Below are 27877 nucleotides of genomic sequence, written 5' to 3'. Positions count from 1 at the left end.
GTATAGTGGTAGTAGAAAGCACCCCTTTGGCTAGAAACTTTAGAAAATCATAGCAAAATAACAAATAAGTATTAATGGCTAGAAATTTGTACAAGATCATATTATAACATCTAGATGCCAGCAAAAATATGTCTTAGAGAATAACCCTCTGTTAAAAAGGAGTTGTAGTTCAAAACACCCCCTCTGCCCTAATATTTGATAATTTTATACAGAGAGAACCCCTCACTTTTTGAACCCCAAATTTTGAGACAAAGAGTTATACACCAGTAAGAAGCCCCTGTAATTGTTGCCGAATTTTTGGAAAATTATTAAGTTAACTTGTAGTTCAAACCCACCTTAAAAGCATAAGCGAAATAGAAGGAAAGAAATGAAAGATAAACCTCGCTCCAATAAGTTCAACCAGAAATCTTGATAAATTCTCACTAAGACATTAAAAGGAATTCAGTGGAACACTAAAATGGATTTACCACTTAGTTTAACTAAGCTTGACCCTAAATTACTAAAGTATACCCCAAGGATCTTCAAGTAGCAAGATTTAGCCCTAACTTATTAAAATGATCATTCACCATCCAAGTTTAATTGTTGAATTGCATATCATACCATGCACATATCTTACTCATTGCATTCATTAGATTGTAATCTCACTGACGGAGAGTACGTGCTCATCCCCGAGCAAGGAGCTGTCCACGAGGAAGACGAGGAGCAAGCTCCCGAGACTGCCATCGAGGATCTCCCCACAGCCCTAGCTATTGAAGGCAAGCCCCGGTTTTATGCATAACCAATTATATATGCTACTTTACTACACTTAATGCTTGTAGGATCGTAATTTGCACTTAAGTGTAGGAGTTGCTTGAAACCTCTAGTTGCATGAACTTAGGATTCCTTTTTGATGGATACTAGTATGCTAGGTCGAGTAGCTGCTTTGCTAATCAGGATCTCGGTAGAAGTTGAGTGATTTTTCTAGCACTCGCACGAGGTCAGGAATTGATTGTATTCGTCTTGATCACGAGATCTATGTTAGTCTATGGACTCGGATCCAGGGAGGATGTCTTGTCCATGAGACGGGAAAAAGGAATTAAGGATTAATGTGTGGATACCTGAGTCAAGATTTTGAACGTACTAAGCACATGTCGGGAAATATGGTAACCGGTAAACCTAGTACCTGAGTGAAGCCAGGCGCGGACTTTATCCCTCACGTGACCTGAGACTGGGTCTCCCATGCTAGCTATGGTGGGTACAAGTGCGGTCACTGCACGGCGGCAGCCGGGGTCAGTGGAGCATTGTATGCCAAGGCGGTGAGGCCTGGACGCGAACGGGGAATCGATGGGGACGGTTGACATGTGTGGGGACGGAGTGCCCTGACATATCGTGTGTTTAGGTTTACCTTGCAAGGTTTAAAACTCGATTTGAATCGTCTGCTTCTCGCAGCTAATGAGACTGCTTGACCCCTTGTACTACATCGAGTAAGAAGTGAAATGAGGTTACATAAGATAACTTGTTGTATGCACTAAATGCTTGCTATCATGTATGCTTAGAAGGAGCAAACTTAGTAAAGCTAATGATGCTAGAAATTGAAAAGCTAAAACTTGATTTTAGATACAGCTAGTGCTTTTGGCAAACCAAACCCCTCAGCCAAACAGCTGCATGGTCTAGAGGTAGAGGAGTAGTTTCCTCACACCGGGTAAGTCTAGCTGAGTATTAGTATACTTAGCCTTGTTTGTGGCATAATTTTTGCAGGTACGCTTCAGGATATGGTTGATGGTGTGACTTGGCCTACCACCCTGCCACCGGGTTGGACGGTCGAGTGGGATGCTGCTCCAGCTTGAGAGGAGCAAGAGGAGTAGTGGGCTAGGCCTTGCCCAATTCCTCGCTACCGACGACATCGATTATCCGCTGTATTTTATCTTCTGAAAACTCCGATTTATGTAATAATTCAGTACTTTAATTTGGGGATTTCCTATTTTATTGTATTTCTTCTATGACTCACCTTCGAGTGAGATTGTGGTATTTGATCCTGGTTAAGTGGCTTTATCAGACTAGATCTGAGGGACTGACAGGTTATTCCGATTTAAGTGTGTTACCACCCTTGAGGCGTGACTGAAGCACTTAAGCTGGAATAATTCGGGCGGTTCTGCCATAGTAACACGACACCCATTGGGAGTGAAGTCAACTGCATGGATGATATGATTACACCCCGCGGTCACGTCAAGTTACTACTCAGGGGCAGTTTGCTAAACGCTCAGCGCACCAAGCCGTCCCTTGGCTACACCCATTGGGGGGGAGACGTCCAGAAATTTTCAATAGATTTTCCCAAGCAGTCGCATCCATACAGTATACGCAATGAATGTATCAAGACAGAATGAAGATATCGATAGAGATTGGAGGAAAGCCAAAAATAGCTGCTGAAGTACAAGTCTAATCAACAGAAGCATTGAAGCACGAAGCGAAATAAAGACCAACCAAAGAGCCATCTACCAGACGTCCAATCTATCGCCGATCAAATAAATTTCAAACCTAATAGGACATGGGTAGACCGCATTGCTAATCTCAAAGGCAAAACCATATGCTGATCTCTAAAGTATAAAGCTGATGATATAATGCTGAACTCTAAGGCATTCGACGAAGATAAAATGATGATTTCTAAAAGCATGAGATGAAGACCTTTGAGTGGATTATTTTCAGTAATCCACTCAAAGCTCGGGGGCTACACCCAATGAATCATTAATCCAAAAAGACAGAATGTTGATCTCTAAAGCATGAACTGATGATGAAATACTGATTTCTAAAGTATAAGACAAAGATGAACCAACGACTTCTAAAAGGCAGGAAATGAAGACCTTTGAGTGGATTATTTTCAGTAATCCACTCAAAGCTCGGGGAATGGCAGGCTGTCACTCGGTCAGTAAGCCTCATGGGCTCAAGGAATGAAGGGCATCGGCGCACCGCCCATGGCCCATGGGCTCCCTGATAAGTCACAGCTGGGCTACTATGTGTGGGCTTGGGTTGTGACTGTGTGTAAGTTATTTTCGGAAATTCCGATACTTGAATCCGGTAAATTCCGATTAAAATCGTTAACCGATGAAAACGGTCGGTAAAACGTGTAACACCATAAAATATGGATTTCAAAGATTAATAAGAATTCTCCTAAATTTTGGAGAATTATGTTTTCTAAATAATAGATTAGAAGTCAGATTCTCCTATAAACATTATCTTTGGTTGAATTTTTATATTCTTTAAAGAATTAACCTAAAAATAAGATTATAACGATGTGTGTTTTTTAACATAAATAAATAATAAAGCATTATATTTGGTTAAAGTTTATTGTTTTACTAGAAAGGAGGGTATTATTTGGATTAACTTTAGGTTTGGATTTTGACAATGGATTACAAATTTGTAACTCTGAAAAAAAGAAATAAAAGAAGAGTTTCAAACTTGATATATAATATGATTTATTTCTTTCGTACGCATGCAAGCATTCATTTAAATAGAACAATAAAATTAATTAATATACAATTATATTTGCATCATGCTGGCTTCTATTGGTTTGTGCATTTAAACTTAAGTCTGAATTTCAAAGCAAGTTTGAATTTGAAGTAAATTAGAAAATAGAAAAGAAATGGAGAATAGAGGAGAAAAAGAAAAGAAATAGAGCCTATCAGCCTTTCGGGCCGAAACTACCTCCCTCAGCCCATGACCTTGTGCCAGCCCAACATTGTTGTTGCATGGTGCCGACGAGTGGGCCCCAATGGATGGCCACTCCGCGCCCAACCGTGCACACTAAGACGGGGGGCCCACGAGTCAGCCTCCATAGGCGCACACCGGTATACCTCACTGTCATTGCAAGTGGGGCCACCTAGTCAGAAGCATCTCTACCGTAACAACTCGAGCTACAACGTCAGAAATCGCCATCGATTGTAACAACCGCGTGGCAATCCTGACTGAGAATCCCGGGGTGTTAAGCATGTATGCGTACCCCGTGCCGCCTCTCGCCCAGCAATCCAAAAGCTAGCCGCAGCCCTGGGTCGTCCTGCGCCGCGCCAAGCATGTGGGGAGGGCGCCGTGGGGGATGGGATTGCCGCCGATGGCATGCTCCATCTTCAGCATCGTTTCGTTCCTCGGGTTCGGATTGGGGGCTTCATCGACAACTATGGGAGTCGCGTGTCACGTCTTCGGGGGAGATCACGATCGGGGGCAATCAGAATTACTCATCAGAGTTAAGGAGCGTCATGGTTCCGCTTTGCACCGTGGCCACATCCACCGCTGCATCAAGACCCGGTAGGAAGCCCTAGATCCCTTTTCTCTATGATGCTGCATCGCTCAACAACTCTTTGCGCTCGTTTTCGTGCACGGGCTCACCTAGGCAGGTGTTTACCGGGGAGGCGCCACTGCGGTATGCCCTGCGCCGCTGCCCGACTGGTATGGAGGTAGGAGAACAGCCCCTGGCCTTTGGATCGAGAATGGAGGGTCACGATTAGATCGGGGATGGCCATTTCCAGTATTGGATCTGGTCCATGGGTATTGGATCCAAGGCTAGAGTAGTTTAAAGCAGGAGAAAGATTCTTGACCGTGGATCTTGGATCCTGTGGTGTCTGTCGTGTACCGCTTCACGATCTAATCTGGCCCTTCAGATCGGGATCGGATGGCTAACAATCAAGCATACCCCTTCAGCCGAGACCCATTTGCAAAAGAACCCCTTCCGTTCTGTAGAATAAACCCACCGTCCAAACACATTGAAAAATAATTGCATATCTGTCCAAAACTTTGCGGATTTGACCCTGAGCTTTTAGACAATAGGCACCATAGTCCATTAATCATGGATTATTAATAAATTAGAGCAGGAAATGATTTTTTAGTGTTGAAATAATCTAGGAAGGTTAGAAAATCCATATCTCCTTCGTTTTAACCCCAATTTGATCCATTCAAATTGTGTTAGCTTCATAATAATGTTGCCAACTTCTTTGTAACATTAATTTATCAAATAACATGGTTTCAAAAATAAATATTCATAACTATGCTTAATGGATTAAACCTTCTAAGCAAAGTTAATATATCTGTTGGGGACTTGTTCTCAAATGCTATGAATTAAGAACAAGGCAACACAAAAAGAGGTCAATGATTAATGCCCTTCGTCCTTCGAAGCATTATTTCCCTTAGGATATAACGATCCTCGGACGACGGTCATGAAGGACGTACCTTCATCATCACAGTATACGTTAACGAAAGTAGAAACATATGAAACATGAAAAATAACATGAGTAATCATATGACATCATTAATATATCTTTATTATATCATCATGAATGAATAAGAACAATATTGAATTACATTAATACCTTCGGCTTGACACAGAAGGTAAAAGTCCAAGCGTGACGCACGAGCAAATACAAGCCAGCGTGAACAGTACAGGGGTACTGTTCACCTATTTATAGGCACGGGACGCAGCCCGGTCAAAAATACATTTATGTCCTTTACAACTGGTTACAACAATGACACAAATTACCATGGGTCGATTGGTCTTTTCCTCTTTAAGTCGGTGCAACCCTTCGTCTCAAGGCATGTCGCTATGCCGAAGCTCCCTAGATGGTAGCTTCGGCGTGTACCTCTGCGCTATGTTTTCTTATGTGCTGATCTTTCGAAGGTGGTTCTTCTTAAAGGACCTTCGGCGACGAAGCAGACCCCCAACAATATCCATAATAATAGTATGACTAAAATATAACCTCTAGTCGAATTATAAACTGGATTAAAGATAAATGAGTTATTTATTTGTCATAACCTTTCTGACTTATATTAATCAGTAAAGAATAAAAGATTTTCTGTTTAACCACCTAAAACTTGAAGAATATTATATCCTTTTTAACCATAACTCTGATTTTAGCCGTTCTCGAACCTGCGCTCTCGTAATATCGCGTAGATCATTATTATGCAATATGTTTTCATAATTGGTGTGATGTTAATTTTATCTGTACTATGTTTGTTTGTATTGCTACGATTAGTAGCGAGGTTACGAGTCATCTGAAGATCATCCTGGTGCCTGGAATCTCAAGTTTAAGGTAAGTTGTGCCCTTGATCACTTTATTTACCCAATAATGATCCTGTTAATCATTGTGACATGCTTATGTTAATCTGATGGGACCTAATAGGTTTCCCTAAACTTGTTTATCTCACACCTTGTTTACCACTGAACTTCTGGGTAGATTTGCTATTGCTCTATCTGGTTTTGGCATTAATATTACATTATGATCATGTTCCAATTATACTGTTGTTTAATTATTGTTCATGACAAGATCATTGTGTTAATTGGAACATGGAGCTTAATTTGAGAAACACGTGCTACTACAAGGGTGGAATGGGACACCCTTGGCTGACTAATTAGGAAAGCTAGTGGAGGACTACCTTACCTGAAAGGGGCAAGGGCAGTAGGGGAGTTGTGTATAGGGAGGTTCTCGGGTCGATCATGCTGTGATGACATTTCAGACGAGGGATTCCTCTATTGCCCTTCCTAGAAACTGTAGCGGGTTTTCTGATGCTAGTGGAACTTTGTAAAGGCCTTGTAGTGGATCCCTAGCCATTCACCACGGAAGTGTCTAAGGGTCTAGCTAACCCTGGCTAGATGGGATACACAACTTGTGTTTAAAGGGCACAACCTCTATAGAGTGTAAAACTGGTATATCAGCCGTACTCGCGGTCATGAGTAGCTCAGGACTCTCGCATGATTAATTTATAAAACTAAACTTAATATGTCATATGCATTACATCGTGAGTGTATTATCAATTTTGATCTCTTACTTAATTGTGTTGGTATCTACTTATACTTAGTAACTGCTAATAAAATTTTGACCAACTTTAAAAGCAATGCTCAGCTTTAACCATCTACTTTGGTAAGCTTTACACTTCACATGAGCTCACACCTTTGGTGAGTTCATGCACATTATTCCTCACAACTTGTTGAGCGATGAACATATGCGAGTTCACCCTTGCTATACTCACATCCCCTAGGTCAAGAGCAGGACCGCGGGATAAGGCGTATGAAGGATGCGGTGATGAGTTCGTGAGTGGTCTAGGCCGTCGTCTCCCAATCAACTTTGTTTTGCTGGATCGTTGTCTTCACATAATGTAATTATTTAATTATTTTATACATAACTCTTATTATATAGTAAAGATGTGACATTCATTTTTGTACCATGAGTCATAATATGTGTAAGACTTGGTCCCAGCACACTTGGTGATTATTTCGCGTCCGGGTGCCTAAAACCCAGGTGTGACAAAACGTCGTACTGATTCTGATACCGATTCCGAACCAAAATTCCGACAACCGATACCGTTTCTAAAAAATACCGATACCGATGAGTCCGATCTGGAATTCCGAAAAATTCTGAAACTGTTTTCTTCCTAATTTGTGTTGCTCGCTGTACCATTCCAGCCATCAGCACCGCCAGGAATCTACCTCTGCTCAACCCTCTCCCGCCACTGCTGAAAGCCTCTCTGTTGGAAACCAAAAAGTGACGCGCGGACGGTCCGGCCCTGAGGCCGGACGGTCCGCGGTCCGGACGGTCCGCGGTGGTGGCACGAACAGTCCGCGCGTGCGCAGAATCAGTTAGGGTTCCTAGTTTCTTATGGGATTTGTTACCTAAAAACGCATGATTAACTCGGAAATCAGTTTGAAGCGGATCCAGACCTCCCCCTTTATATAGATGAAGGGCTACAGCCGATTGAACCCCCCAACAATCGATTAACTCAAGTCTATTTCTCGTTTTTACCTTATGCATTAGAAGTAGCTCTAGTCTAGCTCTAGTTTAGTATTCCAATCCCCAAATTCTCTGCTTCTCTTCGGCTCTACGTCGATTAGAGGAGTCTAGGTCGGCCGACCCGAGCCTAGACAACTCCTAGGATCTCTCCTCCCCGACGGGGTCCCTCCCGGGAGCGAGATCCAGGCGCCGCCGGCGATCTTCCGCCGCCCCTGCGTACGCGCGGACCGTCCGGCCCCAGGGCGCGGACCGTCCGGCCCCAGGGCGCGGACCGTCCGGCCGTCAGGCAGGAGCCCTAGCCTTGCACCAGGCCGCGGACCGTCCGGCCCCTGCGCGCGGACCGTCCGCTCTTGTGCAGAGAGCACCGCCATGCCTCGCACCAGGCCGCGGACCGTCCGGCCTCTGCGCGCGGACCGTCCGCCCCTGTGCAGAGGGCACCGCCACGGTTCTTGTTGAGTGTTTGGCACTCTGAAAAGGCGTCAACATACTTTTTGGCGACTCCGCTGGGGAAGGTGTTTAGATCTACTAAAAATCAGGCCCTCAAATGGTCGGTTCTAAAGATCACACCGATATCTCCCCGGACAATATCCTGAAGCCGGCTGTTGAAAGTCTAACGGCCGATGAGCAACAGCAATACGAGGACTACATGCGTCAAGCGAGGAAGAAATTCTTATCACAATACACGGTGGATCGCCACTAGAAAGTTGTCAAACATGGAGAGACCGACGTCGCATCTCTTCTATCTTCGCTTCAAGTCCCCAACGTAAGTAAACCCGACGACATCCAATTTATTAAACAGTATGTAGATCATCAGCAGAATCAAATGAAACAACAGATTGGAGGGTTAGAAGAGTCAATTAGAAAATTAACGCATACGTTGGAGAAGTCTGTTGCTCCTAGTTTTCCATCATATGAGACTAGTAACAGGATATCTATGTCTAATACATCGGCAACAAAGGGGGATTTGCAGACCCAACCATTATATGGTATGCCGATGAACTCATATCCAGGGCAAGTACCACCGCCGCCATCCCTGCTTGGCAGATCGGCGCCCCTGAATACGGTCGGACCGTCCGAGCTTCTGCCCGGGCCATCCGGCCCATACGCGGACCGTCCGGCTTGCTCTGCCGGACAGTCCGGGGCCGCCCTAGGACCGCCGTCGTCCCTGTTTGGCAGATCGACGACCCTGGACGTGGTCGGACCGTCTGAGATGCTACCTGGATCGTCCGACCCTTACGCGGACCGTCCGGCTTTCTATGCCGGACAGTCCGGGGCCGTACCGGGACTACCGCATGGCGCCCCAATAATGGCGAACACGACCGGCCAGTTCAGATGTACCACCGTACAAACCGGATACACATATGCGGAACCTGCTGTTGCACACCATGCACCAAATTATTACACACCACAACAGCAGTATATTTCGCCTTCTACATATTTAAACCATAATGCACCATATAATCACAGACCGATCAACACTATCGATCGGTCACGGCAAGAAGGTCGGCATACTAATACCCGACCAAATGAGCCCCACAGCTCAGGATCCGGTGGTCTACCACCGGGTGCAATGGAAAAAATTATTGAAGAGATGACTGAACTATTTCGAGATAAGTTCGGAGTTAATGTAGCCAGAGTAGGGCAATCATACCAAAAGCCATATAATCACCGGTTTGACACTGTCCCATATCCACAAGGGGCAAGGACACCGGAATTTTCTAAGTTTTCTGGTGAGAATGGGAGAAGCACATACGAACACATAGGCCAGTTCCTAGCACATCTAGGCGAATTGGCTGATGGAGAAGCATTTCGTGTTCGGTTATTTTCTTTATTGCTTACTGGTACTGCTTTTGCATGGTATGCCGCCCTGCCTCCTAATTCCATTAATTCCTGGAATGAGTTAGAAAATAAATTTCATGAACATTTCTTTGCCGGGGAATATGAATTAGGATTAGCTGACTTAGCTTCAGTCCGACAAGGACGCGAAGAATCGGTTAATGATTATATCCGGAGGTTCCGGGACACTAGAAACCGATGCTTTCGGATCCATGTTGCAGACAAAGAGCTAGCAGGGCTAGCTTTTAGTGGGTTGCTATCCTACTTAAGAGACAAATTAGATGGAACCCAGTTCTTTTCGATAGCCCAGCTACATTAGCGGGCTTTAGCCTGTGAAAGCCGATTTAAAGAGACATCAAAATCGGCTACCTGTACTATACATCTAATAGAGCGTGATAGTTCAGATGATGAATCCGCAGATGTATATACTGCTGAGTTTATTTGGCCAACAAAGGCCAAATCTTCAGCATGTTCTTCCTTACAGCCAGTTCAAAAGAATCGACAAGAAGAGATTAAATTTACCTTTAATGTTGCCAAATGCGATAAGATATTTGATGAGCTACTTAAAAATGGCAACATTAAATTAACTCATAATATCCCTCCTATAGATGAATTAAAGAGGCGTGCTTATTGTAAGTGGCATAATTCTTTCTCTCATGCCACCAATGACTGTAATGTTTTTTGTCGACAGGTACAATCGGCCATAAATGAGGGCCGGTTGGCTTTTCAGGAAATGCAAGTGGACACACAACCATTTCCTGTTAATACAATAGATGTCGCATGCGAAAAGATCTTAGTTCGTCCCGAAATGGCCGATAAAAGCAAAAGCAAAGACATCATCATTGACGATCCTCGCACGTCAAATATATCGCAAAAGGAGATTGCTCGAAATGCTCCGGACGATAAGGCTAAAAAGTCCGAAGGCACCGGGGGTAGGCACAATTAATGAGCCAAGCACGACAGCCTAGCCTGAGCATCACAGACGGTATGACACCTACGTGCGGACGGTCTGGTGCTCAGACAGACGGTTCGGCTAACTCTACCGAACAATCCGCCTGTGGCCAAAGGCGTCAGCCTCCACACAAAGCCTTAAAAGGGAAAGAGACGCAACGGCAAAGCACATATGGTCGGTTGATCAAAACTGACTCTACTTTTGATCAATTGCTCTCCAAGAATACTAGCAAGAAGACCGTTCTACGTGATCGGTCAACGAAGAAACCTCGGTCACCTGCTAAAACAAAACGGGTAAACAAAACGGCTCGAAAGGCGACACAACAAGCATCGCCAATTCATCCTATGAGACCAAGGTACTTTCCACCCGTTTACTCATCGTCGGTATATTATCCTGTTCAAACATGGAATGGTACGATGATGAATCCATGGTATATGTATAGTCCCTTTGTCTATCCAGGCTGGGGGGCACCTCCATTCTATTCCTTTTGATCCATTGATCAAATGGTCATGGCCGAGAAAGATACAATCTGAAACGACCTTTATACATTGGTGCTTTATTGAATGAGCTCCATATTGAAAAGCCGGTGACTTACATCAGGCTTAGTTCATATGCTTTTGGTTCATCAACCTTCACCAAAAGGCAGGGGGCATATGTTGGAAACCAAAAAGTGACGCGCGAACGGTCCAACCCTGAGGCCGGACGGTCCGCGGTCCGGACGGTCCGCGGTGGTGGCGTGGACGGTCCGCGCGTGCGCAGAATCAGTTAGGGTTCCTAGTTTCTCGCGGGATTTGTTACCTAAAAACGTGGGATTAACTCGGAAATCAGTTTGAAGCGGATCCAGACCTCCCCCTTTATATAGATGAAGGGCTACGACCGATTGAACCCCCCAACAATCGATTAACTCAAGTCTATTTCTCGTTTTTACCTTATGCATTAGAAGTAGCTCTAGTCTAGCTCTAGTTTAGTATTCCAATCCCCAAATTCTCCGCTTCTCTTCGGCTCTACGTCGATTAGAGGAGTCTAGGTCGATCGGCTTGAGCTTAGACAACTCCTAGGATCTCTCCTCCCCGACGGGGTCCCTCCCGGGAGCGAGATCCAGGCGCCGCCGGCGATCTTCCGCCGCCCCTGCGTACGCGCGGACCGTCCGATCGTCAGGCAGGAGCCCTAGCCTTGCACCAGGCCGCGGACCGTCCGGCCCCTGCGCGCGGACCATCCGCTCTTGTGCAGAGAGCACCGCCACGCCTCGCACCAGGCCGCGGACCGTCTGGCCCCTGCGCGCGGACCGTCCGCCCCTGTGCAGAGGGCACCGCCACGGTTCTTGTTGAGTGTTTGGCGCTTCGAAAAGGCATCAACGCTCTCCCACCGGCACCCACGCTTCCCCGCCTTCCACCAAAACACTTGCGCGTGGGCCAAAAATAGTGCGGGAAACAGGGGAAAATTGGGGAGGATTCGGGGACACGAATCAATGTGGGAGGGAGGAAGGGCTTCGTATACGGATGTGAAAATATTGAGGTAAAGATGAACAGTCTCTTGGAGGCTAAAAATGTTTCCATTCCACATAAATGCTTTTGAGGGTGTTTTATGTTTTCTCTTGGACGTGCTCTTAAGACTAGTTTGGAAGTCAAAAACGGAGGGAATTGGAGGAGATAAAATCCCCTTCTTATTCAATTTTAAATAAGGATGAGATTTTAGCCCTCTAACCCCCTCCGGTTTTGTGGCTCCCAAACTAACCTTAGGGCTTGTTCGATTCTACCTCAATCCATATGAATTGAGAGGGATTAAAGGGGATTTAATCCTTACTAAGTCAAAATCTCTCCCAATCCATATCAATCCCCTCAAATCCATATGGATTGAAAATAACCGAACAAGCCCTTAGGGAGAGATTGTTATCAATAATTTTGATTGTACTTTGAGTCAGGACATGTGTGTTGCATGTTTCTGGCGTGCATGCAAGGTGCAGTGTGCGTATTCACTGGTCTTAGGGTTTATTTGGATCCTTGTGGTAAACAGTTTGTCGGCTAATTTTTGTACCTTGGCCTCTAAATAGGCCGGCTAATTGTTAGCTAGAGGGCTGTGAAACTGTTTGCCTATTAGCTTTTTGATTTTGTTAATAGGTGCTAATAGATGATATAAAGAGAAAAATACATCTATTTGTCAAGACTCCAAAATACTGTGATTAATTGTTGATAATTAATTATTTGTCGATTAATTATTAGTCACCGTCCAAAAATTTAGCCATGAAGATCCAAACAGAACATTAGGCTATTGAAACCATATCTCTCCTGTTTATAGTAGCTTACTCGTTCATACCTAGCACCTATTTCTCAACGATTTATGTTGATTTCAAACGGTTTTTATTAAAATGATTTTTATAGAAACGAGCTGAAAAGGTAAAACGTTTAATAGTCAGTCCACAACAGCTTTTGGTGACCCGTCGATGACCAGAAGATAAACAAAAGACACAAACAGAGAGCGCCATAGCATCTCCGTGGAGCGGACCTATTCCTCTGAACCAATGATTTTTCAGCTTGCGTTTCTCCTGCTCCCTATCCGACGTAGTGAATCCCTTCCCAGGCACCACTCGCCGACGGAACGCCTCCCTTCCTAGGCACCACTCGCCGGAGCGCATCCCTTCCCAGCCACTGATGGCCCTGACCCGCCAGCGCGCTTCCCTCCCCACCGTTGACGGCCCCGACCCGCCGGTGGACTGCGCTCCTCATCGACCAGCGTGGCCATATTTTGCATTTGTTCCTGTTTCAGCTTGTGAGCAACTGATACTACTGTCCCGGCCCATCGTTACTGGACCAAGAACTTTGAGATGTGGTAATTAGTTTATGATTTTGCATTTGTCCCGGTTGGTGCTACTACTGTTGCCATAGCAGGAAACGCTGCAAAACAAAAAATAAGAGTCCCAAAATTCATTTTAATCTTTAATTTGCTCATGATTTTGCATTAGCTTATGATTCACTAAACTGTTATGGCCATGCAGAATCAATCATTTTTGGCTCTTTCATGCACCACATATTTCAGCAGCACAGAAAGTTTATGGGTGAAAATGGTCATTTGGTTCAGGCCCAAACTAAAACCATTCAGGATTATTGACCAACTGAATTCAATTAAAAATTCTTCAGATAGGAACTGGTTTTTCAGGAATGCTTCAAACAAAAATTCGTTAAGAAATAATCCATATTTAATCTGGGCCTTCAGTTTACTCAATTTGTCTTTTACCACATCAATGAAAAAGTTCAACGAGAAATTAAATAAGCCATCAGGCTTCTGAGGAACAGGAGCAGTTTGTGGAGGTATAAACAAAATCAACCTCCATGATTAAACAAAAGTTCAACGAGTAATTAAATAAGCGCCCGCTGGGTCGTTCGTTGCCAGATCATGTTTTTCAGGTCTGTCTACCTCCATGATTATTAAATTTTTTTTCGAGCGATCCCGATTCCAACAGGGGACACGAGAACGGCTTTCGAGGCTAGGCATGTGGTTTGGAGGAATAATCTCACGTGGTACCACGCTTTGGAGGGGCACACGAGATGCGGTCGTGCGTGCAGATGGGTTTCACATGGCAGCGGTTTCCTGGTCTGGGCCAGCTCGATCACCGAGTTAAGAAGCTGACTGAAGCCACAAGCCACTGAGGCACCAAAGAATACGCAAAGCTCTCTGCAGACCTGCAGTCTGAGCTACACTCATTCAAAGTTTCGGCTAACAAAAACATTTGGAGGTTGCACAGAACAACACATCATTTGGTCAGATCCCAAGGTTTCTACTATCATGAAAGCTAGAACAGATGCGTTTTCTTTTTTGCTTTTGTCATGCTTATCAATTTCTTCCTTGGCATCTGGTATTTTCTTTGCTGGATAAATTTACTTTCCCTGCCTCTTCTTAGGGGAACTCTATTTACAGGAGGCTGGAAACTAGTCTGTACAAGAACGAAGCAGTTAATCTATTCTTCTCTGATACCAGCGCTTGGGTATATTAACATAATCCTATCTTATATAGCTCACTTTCATGTATGTGCAGTATAATACCCTGTGTTTCCTCTCACTCATGCTAATTTCCTGGTGATGTTAGAAACAAGAATAACATAAAGGGTGTTGTCCCAGGTCAGATGTCTATCACTATTAGTCTATTATCACCTGCCAATTCATGCACATCATTTCCATCATTGTCTGTGCGAATCATACATGACAGAGAGTTAGCAAACAGAGAAAATAAACAGATGGGTATGTGCTGTGTGTAGCAACAAATTAAAGTAGTTATAAGTTCTAGTAGAAAGATTATTGTAGCTCATTTATGCAAAAAAAAAATAAGGTTGCAGCTCTTGACAAATTTAATTTGCAGGGTACGAGCAAGGAAGGGACTTCAAGAAATACGGGTGGGATGGAAGTTGCCTTGGTATCAACTGTATTGAAGGTTTTGGGGACGAAGTTAGCTCCTCTTGCACTCAAAGAGTTGAGCTCTAAAGCAGGTGTGGCCAAAGATCTTCAGGAACTCCAGGACCTAGTTGAGGAGATCAACAATTGGTTGCAAACAGTTGGTGATAAAGACCGATCATCTAAATGGCTCAAAAAATTGAAAGAAGTTGCTTATGATGCTGAAGATTTAGTCCATGAGTTCCACATCGAGGCTGAAAAACAAGACAGAGAAATTACTGGTGGCAAGAATACCTTGGTCAAATACTTCATCACAAAACCTAAAGCAACTGTGACTGAATTTAAGATAGCTCACAAGATCAAGAAAATAAAAAACAGATTTGATGCAATTGTGAAAGGAAGGAGTGACTATAGCACAATAGCAAATAGCATGCCAGTGGATTATCCTGTTGAGCATACAAGAAAGACAATTGGAGAGGTGCCATTGTATACTATTGTGGATGAGACATCAATATTTGGCAGGGATCAAGCAAAGAATCAGATAATATCTAAGCTGATAGAGACTGATAGCCAACAAAGAATAAAGATAGTTTCAGTAATTGGGCTAGGTGGCTCTGGTAAAACTACTCTCGCGAAACAAGTATTTAATGATGGTAACATTATAAAGCATTTTGAAGTTATATTGTGGGTTCATGTGTCAAGAGAATTTGCTGTTGAAAAGCTTGTGGCGAAGTTGTTTGAAGCCATTGCTGGTGACATGTCTGACCACCTCCTATTGCAGCATGTGAGCAGAACTATCTCAGACAAGTTAGTTGGAAAGAGGTTCCTAGCTGTCTTGGATGACGTTTGGACAGAGGATCGTGTTGAGTGGGAGCGATTCATGGTACATTTAAAGTGCGGTGCACCTGGAAGTAGTATTTTACTCACTACTCGTAGTAGAAAAGTTGCAGAAGCAGTGGATTCTAGTTATGCATACGACCTACCACTCTTGTCTATGGAAGATAGCTGGAAAGTGTTCCAACAATGTTTTGGAATTGCCATGAAAGCTCTAGACCCTGAATTCCTACAGTCCGGGATAGAGATTGTGGAGAAATGCGGAGGTGTGCCCCTTGCAATTAAAGTTATTGCAGGCATCCTCCATGGAATGAAAGGAATTGAAGAATGGCAGTCCATATGCAATAGTAATTTATTAGATGTCCAGGATGACGAACATAGAGTATTTGCATGCTTGTGGTTGAGTTTTGTTCATTTACCGGACCATCTAAAGCCTTGTTTTCTACACTGCTCTATATTTCCAAGAGGCTATGTAATCAACAGGTGTCATTTGATTTCTCAATGGATAGCTCATGGCTTCGTCCCGACAAACCAAGCTCGACAAGCAGAAGATGTTGGAATTGGCTACTTTGATTCCCTTCTTAAAGTGGGGTTCCTTCAAGACCATGATCGAGACCAAATTTGGTCCACAAGGGGTGAAGTAACATGCAAAATGCATGACCTGGTTCATGATCTCGCTAGACAAATTCTACGGGATGAATTTGAGTCTGAGATAGAAACAAACAAGCAAATAAAGAGATGCAGATACCTATCTTTGACTTCATGCACTGGGAAGCTTGATAACAAATTATGTGGCAAGGTCCGTGCACTCTATGTTTGTGGCCGTGCACTCGAATTTGACAAGACAATGAGCAAGCAGTGTTGTGTCCGTACCATTATATTGAAGTATATAACTGCTGACTCATTGCCTCTGTTTGTGTCAAAATTTGAATACCTGGGGTATCTTGAAATATCCGATGTTAACTGTGAAGCACTACCAGAAGCTCTCTCGCGTTGTTGGAACTTGCAGGCCCTTCATATATTAAATTGCTCAAGACTTGCAGTTGTACCTGAAAGTATCGGCAAGCTTAAGAAGCTTAGAACTCTGGAACTGAATGGTGTTTCTAGTATCAAGAGTTTACCACAGTCTATTGGCGATTGTGATAATCTTCGAAGATTATACCTAGAAGGTTGTCATAGATTCGAAGATATACCAAATTCCTTGGGAAAATTGGAAAATTTAAGGATACTTAGTATTGTTCATTGCTTTAGTTTTGAAAAACTTTCGCCATCAGCATCATTTGGGAAGCTTTTGAACTTACAAACTATCACCTTTAACTGTTGCTTCAATCTCCGAAACCTACCTCAGTGCATGACTTCTTTGAGTCATCTAGAGATGGTGGATCTTGGATATTGTTACGAGCTTGTTGAATTGCCTGAAGGCATAGGGAATTTAAGAAACCTTAAAGTTTTGAATCTGAAGCAATGCACACAATTGCGTGGACTACCAGCTGGTTGTGGGCAGCTAACTCGTTTACAACAGTTGAGCTTGTTTGTTATTGGAGACAGTGCCAAACACGCAAGGATCTCTGAGCTTGGTAATCTTGATAAGTTGGATGGTGAGCTGCAGATTAAAAACATTAGATATGTGAAAGATCCAAGTGACACAGACAAAGTTCGTTTGAAGAAAAAGATTGGCATCCGGAAATTGTCGTTGGATTGGTATTCAAGATTGGAGGTTCAGCCTGATGATGTGGAAGAAGAGTTATCATTAAATATGGAGAAGGAATTGCATTTGCTCGACAGTCTTGAACCACCATCAAAAATTGAGAAGCTGAGAATTCGTGGCTACCGGGGTTCACAATTGCCACGTTGGATGGCAAAGCAAAGTGACTCTTGTGGTCCAGCGGATGATACACACATAGTAATGCAAAGAAATCCATCTGAATTCTCCCATCTGACTGAATTAGTACTGGACAACTTACCAAACTTGGAGCACCTTGGGGAACTTGTGGAACTGCCACTGGTAAAGATCCTTAAGCTCAAAAGACTGCCAAAGTTGGTAGAGCTGCTTACGACCACAACGGGGGAGGAAGGAGTGGAAGTGCTATGTCGTTTCCATCACGTTTCCACTCTAGTAATAATTGATTGCCGGAAACTTGTTGTGAAGCCGTACTTTCCTCCGTCCTTGCAGAGATTGACACTAGAAGGAAACAATATGCAGTTGGTTTCTTCAGGATGCTTCTTCCATCCACGTCATCATCATGCATCTCATGCTCATGGTGACGAGTCTTCATCTTCCTCCTATTTTGCGGATGAGACGGGTACTCACCTCGAGAGACTTGAACTTCGTCGGTTGACAGGATCATCATCTGGTTGGGAGGTGCTGCAGCATCTCACTGGGCTTCATACCCTAGAAATATACATGTGCACAGACCTTACACATTTACCTGAGAGCATCCACTGCCCCACCACTCTCTGTAGACTGATGATAAGAAGTTGTGATAATCTTCGTGTGCTGCCTGACTGGCTTGTGGAACTGAAATCTCTACAGAGTCTGGACATAGACTCATGTGATGCTCTCCAGCAGCTTCCTGAACAAATAGGAGAACTCTGCTCACTCCAGCACCTCCAAATAATTTCTATGCCTTTCCTGACTTGCCTTCCCGAGAGCATGCAGCACCTCACCTCGCTTCGAATTCTCAACTTGTGTGAATGTAACGCGCTGACCCATCTTCCGGAGTGGCTAGGCGAACTCTCTGCGCTTAAAAAACTCTTGATCCAGAGCTGCCGTGGCCTTACATCTTTGCCCCGCTCCATACAATGCCTTACTGCTCTCGAGGAATTATATATAAGCGGCAACCCCAAACTGCTTCAGATCAGTGCATCATATTCTAAGGAAGACAAGGATGGCCAGGTGAGACATTTCTGTTTCTCTCTGGCATGTGCGCACACATTCGTTTCTGAATGAACCCACATTTATTTTCTGAACAATGGATTATATATAATGTATGCGGACGTATTGTATAAGCTGTTCTATTGTTCATAATTGGATACGGTACTTGTTCCAATTTGGTGCTTTACATGTATGTGTATCATGTAGGCTCCGACGACATTCAGATCACATGGCTTGACAGGTCGACATACAAATCCCCGTTCCATGTAGTATTTCTGCAGGGACAAGAGTCTTCTCTCTTGAACTCTACAGCTGCAACCGTTCCGATGTTGCAGGCCTGACGACCAGCATTGCAGTGAGGCCCAAGAGTTCGATCTGGTCCGGAACATGCTCATCGTCGCAGTAGAAGAACGCTACAAGGATGCTGGTGAGCTCCTGCGGGCTCGCACAGCTGCAATGCTAAAGACTATTTTCCTTTTTTCTGTTTTACTTTGACTAATCCTTCGAGTAGACTGATCCCTTTCGTCTTGTTGTTTGTTTTCTTCCAGCTCAATACAGAGGCCAACATTCCATGTTGCGGTCAAAGAAAAAGAACGCGATATAGCAGGCCCAGGCCGTTATTATGTACATCCACATGTGTGCCAAGTTCAACTTGTTAGGTAAACGTCTAAGAAAACACCATGTAAATATGGAGGCCTTTTTTTTGCTGAAGCGCATGAAGCTTCGGCAAACATCTAAAGAACACCATGCAAATGGCTGTGGTGTCCTGCGATTGGTCTACGCGATGTACATGTGCGCAAGCTGCTTTGAAGAGAATTTAACCACCTTGAATTTTAGGTACCCATACAGTTCGCTCATGTATTGATCTGGCGCAAGCTTCGATGAACATTTTTTGGTTTCATGTGGTTGATATGTTGCTTGAGCCTTGTCAGCTTGACGATTTTTTGGTTTAATGTGGTTGATATACTGCTAGCTACATCACCGCTGTTTGTCTTCAAATCGGCAATCGGTTTTGAAGAAAAAATAGCATCGCTGCCAGGTTTGTTAGGTAGGGTTTGGTTTCAGAGTCCGATTGGGCGGAGCGCCGTTCCATTCGGCTCCATTTTGTGTTTGGTTGTTGCATTGGTTCCAGAATGAAGCAGAATATGAACATTGGTTCCGGTATATTTTTTTTTGAACGTAATCTCAATTAAGAAGAAAGGAATTGATCTAGTTTTAAGTAAAACTGGGTCCAAAACCTACACAGGGCGTACAGACAACAGCAACCCTACACACAATGCACATTCTGATTCCTGAGTCTCCGTTGCCGAGCTCAACACAAGTGACGAGCAGGAAGAATGTGGCGCGCCGTCGTTGCCAAACCACGAGACACCCCACTCGAGACAGCTCCGATTCTTCACCAGCGAGACTTCTAAAACCTTGATCCTATGCCCTGCCCCCGCCATCAGTAGTGACGCCTTCAGGAAGGGAGTGACGCCTGGAACGCCACCGTCGCCGGTCTAAAATGGACGGGGCTTTCGCCCATGGAAGACAGTGCTGGGAAGCACGACGCCTTCAACAGGGGAAGCGGCGCCCAGGGGCGTCGCCGTCGCCAAGGCTTTCGCCCAAGAAAACCCCAGCACAATGCCAAGCGAGGGCCCCGGGACAAAAGCAAGCTACCTCCGCCGCCGCCCTAACGCACAACACCGCAGCCGCCGCTGGGGCCACTGCTGTCCACTTGTTGTTGCCACACACCACCACCGGGGAGCCAGATCCGACGCCCGCAGCCCCAAACTAGGCCTCGTCGTACGCACGAGGAGGCCACAGCTCGCCTCACCTACGCTCCTCACCGCCGCACCACCATGGGGAGCTCGCCCGCCGACGCTCCACAACCGACATCGGCCTCAGGGACGGCAAATCCAGCCACTGGACCTCCGGATCTGACTGCCGCCCCAAGGCCAACCTGTTGCGGCCACCAACCGCCCCAACCTGGGCCACCGGCAGCGGCCTTCTCCATGCCGCACCACGCCCCCCCCCCCGAATAGAGGCAGCTCCCAGTCTCCCACTCTGGCGTGGCCCACAGCCCACGGAGCACGTGTGCCACCGGAGCGCCCAACCCCGCAACCATGAGCCGAGGGATGGCCAGGTATGACCTCGAGCCCACCGGATCCACACATCTCCGTCGCGGATCTGGCTCCAAGCGCGGCGGCCAAGCCAAGTAGGGGACACGGGGGCGAGGTCCCGCGGCCATGGCCCCGCCGCCGCCATCCTCGCATCTGCACGGTCTTCCGGCGGTCTACTTTGGCGGCGGCGAGGCTGGAGGAAGGAGGAAGCAGCGGGTGTGGTGGTGGTGGCGGAGTCGCCGCCCTATGAAGGATACGACCGATTGCACGCACCAACAATCGAACCAAATCAATATATATCTTCTGTTTCTTTACTTTTTGTCTTAGGAGTAGCCAATAACGTAGCTTTCTTTACCTCAATCTTCAACTCTCTCCGACTCTACATCGCCTAGAGGCGTCTTAGGTGGCCTGTCGATTCTAAGACAAACCCTAGGCGAACGTCGTCGCCCCTGCACACCCACTGACCATCCGACCACCGGGCGCGGATCGTTCGACTCGATGTAGAGGAATCCACTCCTGCTGCCAGGTCGCGGATCCTCCGGCCCTAGGCCACAGACCGTCCGCGTCGTCGCAGAGAGCCCGACAAGCGGAACAACTCCTAGTGATTGGCACCTAGATTCACGCCAACACACTTTTTGGCAACTTCACTGGGGAGACTAAGGTTGGATCTATAAGATCGGCCCCATATGGTCGATCCAAGGGATAACTCCAATCTCTCCCCAAGAAATATCATCAAACCGACTACGGATTGGCTGCCAGTTGAAGAATATCAGAGGCTGGAAGACGCCAAGAAAAAGATGCAGGCAGAAGTTGACGAGCTACTTTTGGTTGATTTCAAGGTCGATCGAAACCAGAATCTCGTCCGACGGAGGGAATACAACCTGACAAATCTTCGACCCGCTGTGCTCGACGACATGCAAGCTCTTTGATCTTACATAGAAGAACCACATGAATAGATGCAACAAATCTTAGGTGGTATGCAAGAAGATTATAGGAGGCTAGCGCATGCGTTTGATAAATTAGCCATTACTAATTTCCATCGCACGAGGTCGAAACCAAAGAACACCCACAAGATTCATCGACAGCAAAGGCATGCCTAATCCCAGTCCCTTTATGGGATGTTGCTGAACTCCTATAATGACTAGCCACATCCTCCACCGCCTATATGGGAATAACCTGTGCCCCTGCGCACGGTCGAACTCGTGCCCCTGCGCATAGTCGAACAGTCCAGGCCTGAGGCTAGACCGTCCAGCCCAGCGACGGCTGGCTCTGTCCCCCGTGATGGTAAACTGAAGTCCACGCTAGGGACAATAGAGATGCTTGGACCGTCTGGCTATACACGCGGACCGTCCGAGCACATCACCAAACCATCCAGGTATTACACTGGACCGTTCGCGATAGGGTATGAGGAGTAAAATATAAAATATTACCAGCAATCCTACTACCAGCCCCAAACTAACGTCTCTCTAGCACCCACGACCCTTCAAGGACGTGGAATGATCCCACCAACACATAGGTACAAGCCCTTTTCGGGCCCTAGAAGGCCGGAGAGACCTAACGTATAGTATGGAGTACCTAGAGCCAACATTAATACCCCACATAAACCAAACCCATGGGCAAGGGAGCAACATAATGATACACCAGCACACACACATATGGACCAAAGGGTCGGTGGATTTCCACCGGCCGCCATTGATATAGTTAGGGAGGAGATAGCGGGGACATTCCAAGACAAACTTGGAGTTAACGTGTCCCATGTGGGGCAATCCTATCGGAGACCATATGACAACCGATTCGACTACGACCCATACCCACAGGGGACGAGAATACCCGAATTTACAAAAATTTTGGGTGACCAAGGGAGAAGCACGCATGAGCACATAGACCAATTTTTAGTCCAATTAGGGAAATTGGCTGATAAGGAGGCATTCTGCGTACGTCTATTTTCGTTATCCCTAATCGGCATTGCCTTCGCATGGTACGCCACCTTACCACCTAACTTTATTTACTCCTAGGGAGACCTAGAACAAAAATTTCACAACCATTTTTCTCTGAGGATTATGAAAGTTCCCTTTGTCCGGGAATAGGATTTGGATGTCGCCTAGAGGGGGGTGAATAGGCGAATAAAAACTATCACTTTAAAACTACAGATTCTTACTCTACTCGAAGACTAGATCATAGTGGAATGAAAGACACTTCGAGTAGGTCGCAGCGGAATTGAAGTTCCTGTCTCAAAATACTCTACACTTCACAGACAACTTATACCACAGATAAGATTGAAGTGCAAGTATAAAAGCAATAAAGACAAAGAGACAACACACAACACAGAGTAGAGCACATAGACACGGGGATTTATCCTAAGGTTTGGCCAAGCCTGAAATGCTTGCCTAGTACATGTTGGAGTTAGCCACACCTTGGCTTGGAGTCTATTTCAACTCCTTCCTCCGTTTGCTCAGGTCTGTCAATGCGACATATAGAGCCTTCCACTATGTCACTTGGTGGTTACAATGACGCCGCGAGTGCTTACAATCTTCTCGACAACACTTTGGCAGAGTAACAACTTTCTCAAGATCATGCTCTTGCTATCAGCAGCACTTCCTCTCTCTCTAAAGGCTTATAACTGCGCCTCTACACAAACTAGAGAGATTCACAAGAGAGGGAGAGAAAGAATATGATCACTTGATGTATGGACTTGTTTGTTGCACTTGTGTCCTCCAAATGGGCGCCTAGGGGTCCCTTTTATAGCCCCAAGATAGCACCTAGTTGTTGCACCTTCCAAATAGAAACTGTTGAAAAGTTGCCCTGGTTGCGGGGGCACCGGACTGTCCGGTGTGCCTTTGCCCAACAGTCACTGAATCCTTAATTGGCCACCTTCCTCTTCTGTGGGGCACCGGACTGTCCGGTGCTCTAATTTGCCTGTTGGTGCTTGCTGATGTGGCCAAGTATTCATTGCCTGAAGACCACCGGACTATCCGACATTTTTAGCCGAGACACCCGAGGTTAAACAGTTGGCCGCCCAGGGCACCAGACTATCCGGTGAGGTGCACCTGATTGTTCGGTGCTACCCAGACAGCAAGACTCTTATGTGCTTTTCTCCTTTTCTTCTCCATTTGATTTCAACTCTTGGGAGGGCCTTCTTGTGACTTAGAAAAACACAATTAGAGTATAAATCAATTAACTAAGTCCCAAAAGATTACCTCTTTTCAAAACTTCTCCTAGCTTTTCTGTTTCACCTCAAACAGAGCTCTAGATGACACTTTCTCTATAAACATGGTTAGAGAGCAAAACCAAAGTTCCATATGCGTAGTAGAAGGTGTATGCAACATATTTGAACACTCAAACCTGTATACTTTACCTTCTTCACTGTTTTGCAACATATTCTATGCACCATAGATCTTCTCAACTCGATCAACCTTGACTTTGTAAGTCTTCTTCTTTACCCCTGGCTTTGGGTTCCTCGGCCTCCTTGACCTTCTCTCGTGCACTTGATACCTCGAAGCTCTTCTTACTTCCATCCTTGGTTTGATCAGCTGTCTCCAAGATATGAACACCGAGACTCACTTAAGACATATTCTTCTTCACTCATGATGTCCAAAACCATAATCAACTTAGCCTTTGGACCATCACTCTTGAACACTTGTGTTGAACTTTACAAGGTTAACCACCTGTCCAACACTTAACACAGATGTCAGTCCTTTAATTGGGTTGTCATCCAAACCACCAAAACCCACAGGAGAGCTTTCAATCTCCCCCTTTTTGGTGATTGATGGCAACACAATTAAAGCTTACACAAGATTAAGATTTAAAGTACAATTTTGAATTCTAAGCTATAGAATGCTCCCCATAAATATGTGCTTACCTGAAAATCTCAACTTTGGCCTGAAATGCCAAATTACACATACTTAGTCTAAGTGCAAAGAATTACTATATATTAGCATTCGTGGGGTGCATTTGTGTCATGAATCAAACCGTGATGCACATGACACACAAATGTACAAAGCAGCGTAAAGCACAATATAAACACCAATTAAGAAGATATAACACAAGATATCAACCTACCACTGTTCACCATAAATATATCAATTAAAGCACCATGATTATAATCAACACATAAGATACACAAAAAGCACCATAGATATCAATTGATCTACACATCAAACAAGATGATACCAAAACTAAAGCATCGATTAGCAACAGAAGCACCATATAAGCATTATCACCATATAATACAACAAAGAAGCACATGATAATCATTATCAACAAAACTAAAGCATTCTCCTCCTTAAGAACAAAAGGAACTCAACAAAACTCCACCTTAACCAAGGTGAGCTCATCCTAATCACAAGGTTGAGCTTTGGGCCCTTTAGCACACAAAACACCTTCACCCTTAAGATACGCTTCCCTCTCAGGTCGAGGTAAGGTTTAATGCATAAATTCTCTCCCTTTGATATCAAACACCAAAACCATAATTCAAACAAAAATGTAGGATGATGTCAACGGACAACAGGGTATGAAGTAGGGAAAAAGCAACAAACTAACATTACCCCCCTACATATTGAGTATATGCAACACGAGCATTGGAGGGAGATCGAGGCACAAAGACTTAATATAAGAAAGTCAATACCTACTTTTGCACCTATACCATGTGATGGTTGAAAGGGAAATAGGGTTAACCTTTTCCCAGTATTAATTTTGGTGGTCTAATGCCCAACACAAATAATGGACTAACTAGTTTGCTCTAGAATATATGTTCTACAGGTGCATAAAGGTTCAACACAAACCAATAAAAGATTGAAGTTAGGGTTCAAATACAAAGGAGCAAAGAAACCGAGTGTACCCTAGTCTAGCGCACCGGACTGTCCGGTGCACCAGGACCATACAATATCGAACTGGTCACTCTCGGGTTTCTCTAGGCGCGCTCCGCTAAAAATCACCGGACTGTCCGGTGTGCCACCGGACTGTCCGGTGCACCAGCGGAGTAACGGCTATCCAACGCAACGGTCGACTGCAACGGCTCACTACAACGCTACAATCCGCTACAGTGCGCCGCAGTCAGAGGCGCACCAGACACTGAATAGTGCCTGTCTGGTGCGGCATCGGACTGTCCAGTGCCACTAGAGGACAAAGCCTCCAACGGTCAAGAGCTCCAGAACCCTAACGGTTGGGTGACGTGGCTGGCGCACCAGACAGTGTCCGGTGGCGCACCAGACTGTCCGGTGCGCCCATCGACAGCAGCCTGCCCCAACGGTTGTTTGGTGGTTGAGGCCTATAAATACCCCCCAACCACCACCACCACAAGTATCCAAGATTTCTGAGCATCACATTCAATACAAGGGCTCTAGCATTCACTCCTAGACACAATTCAAAAGATCAAAGCCTCTCCAAGTCCCAAATTCAACTCAAACACGTAGTGACTTGTGAGAGAGATTTTGTGTTCTTTTGAGCTCTTGCCTCTTGGATTGCCTTCTTCCTTTCTCATTTCTTTTCTCAAGTGATTTGTAATCAAAGCAAGAGACACCTAAGTGTGTGGTGGTCCTTGCGGGGTCTAAGTGACCCAGGAGATTAAGGGAAAGGCTCACTCGGTCTAAGTGACCATTTGAGAGAGGGAAAGGGTTGAAAGAGACCCAGTCTTTGTGACCACCTCAATGGGGACTAGGTTCTTTAAAACCGAACCTCGGTAAAACAAATCACCGTGTTCATCCATTTGATTCGCTCTTGATTTGATTTCCCCCTCTCTTTCGAACTCGAATTCATTTCTAACGCTAACCCCGGCTTGTAGTTTGTGCTTAAGTTTATAATTTTCAGATTCTGCCTATTCACCCCCCTCTAGGCGACTTTCAATTGGTATCAGAGCCCGATGCTTCTTTAGAGTCTAACAACTCGAAGTGATGTCGGGAGGATCCGCCAAGAGGGAGATGGAAACCGGCGACAAAGCCACAAGCCACGGGAAGGCTCCATCAAGGGAGTCCAGCACCAAAGCCAAGGAGGGATCCCCTCCCCGTGTCAAGTCGCATCGGAGTGGCGACAAGAAGAAGAAGATGAAGAAAGTGGTCTACTACGAGACCGACTCTTCGTCGCCCTCTACATCCGGCTCCGACGCGGCGTCCGTCACTTCTAAGCACCATGAGCGCAAGGAGTATAGTAAGATGCCACTTCGTTATCCCCATATTTCTAAGCACACTCCTCTACTCTCCGTTCCATCAGGCAAACCACCATATTTTGATGGTGAGGATTATTGTATGTGGAGTGATAAAATGAGGCATCACCTAACCTCACTCCATGCAAGCATTTGGGACATTGTTGAATTTGGAGCGCAGGTACCTACGGTGGGGGATGAGGGCTATGACTCGGACGAGGTCGCCCAAATACGGCACTTTAACTCCCAAGCAACTACTATACTCCTCGCCTCTCTATGTCGAGAGGAGTATAATAAGGTGCAAGGGTTAAAAATGCCAAGGAGATTTGGGACTTCCTAAAGACCACGCACGAATGAGATGAGATGACCAAGATCACCAAGCGGGAGACGATCGAGGGGGAGCTCGGTTGATTCGTCCTCAACCAAGGAGAGGAGCCACAAGCAATGTACAACCGGCTCAAGACCTTGGTCAACCAAGTGCGCAACCTCGGGAGCACCAAGTGCGATGACCATGAAATTGTGGCAGAACCACCCGAATTATTCTAGCTTAAGTGCCTAAGTCACGCCTTAGGGGCCGTAACACACTTAAATCGGAATAACCCGTCGGTCCCTCAGATCTAGTCTGATAGAGCCACTTAACCAGGATCAAGTTCCACAATCTCACTCGAAGGTGAGTCACAGAAGAAATACAATGAAACAGGAAACCTCAAATTAAGTGTTGAATTATTACATAGATCAGAGTTTTTGAGTAGCAAATAAGAGTTCACAAAATAAAATGCAGCGGATAATCGATGTCGTCGGTATCGAGGAAATGGGCAAGGCCTAGCCCACTACTCCTCGTGCTCCTCTCCTGCCGGAGCAACATCCCACTCGACCGTCCAACCCGGTGGCAGGGTGGTAGGCCAAGTCACACCATCAACCATTTCCTGAATGGTACCAGCAAAAATTATGCCACAAGTAAGGCTGAGTATACTAATACTCAGCTAGACTTAACCGGTGTGAGGAGTCTACTCCT

At 45.4% G+C, this 27877-nt stretch overlaps 1 protein-coding gene and 1 pseudogene across 10 annotated transcripts; both read left to right on the top strand.

Moving 5' to 3' along the window:
* Positions 1-13013: 13013 nt before the first annotated feature.
* LOC103650447 (putative disease resistance protein RGA1) lies at positions 13014-19577 on the top strand. Of its 10 annotated transcripts, none has more exons than XM_020550274.2 (7): positions 13027-14301; positions 14429-14512; positions 14614-14645; positions 14884-18645; positions 18832-18865; positions 18960-19051; positions 19173-19577. In XM_020550274.2, the coding sequence occupies exons 4-6, from the start codon at positions 14923-14925 to the stop codon at positions 19028-19030; spliced, it is 3828 nt and encodes a 1275-aa protein (XP_020405863.1). In that variant the 5' UTR covers positions 13027-14301; positions 14429-14512; positions 14614-14645; positions 14884-14922; the 3' UTR covers positions 19031-19051; positions 19173-19577. The 10 variants fall into 10 exon arrangements, 9 of the variants coding, with proteins under 9 accessions (XP_008674246.1, XP_020405863.1, XP_008674250.1 ...); XM_020550276.3 differs by having other exon boundaries at positions 13032-13359; positions 14429-14479; positions 14563-14645; XM_020550275.2 differs by having other exon boundaries at positions 13370-14301; positions 14429-14479; positions 14563-14645.
* A 670-nt stretch (positions 19578-20247) lies between these two features.
* LOC103652127 (uncharacterized protein Rv2082-like) lies at positions 20248-21655 on the top strand (annotated as a pseudogene).
* The last annotated feature ends 6222 nt before the right edge of the window (positions 21656-27877 follow it).

This window comes from Zea mays, chromosome 3, assembly GCF_902167145.1.
Source record: "Zea mays cultivar B73 chromosome 3, Zm-B73-REFERENCE-NAM-5.0, whole genome shotgun sequence".
NCBI classification, from domain to species: domain Eukaryota; kingdom Viridiplantae; phylum Streptophyta; class Magnoliopsida; order Poales; family Poaceae; genus Zea; species Zea mays.
Note: the sequence above shows the minus strand (reverse complement) of the source record. Positions and strands in the feature narration are given on the sequence as shown.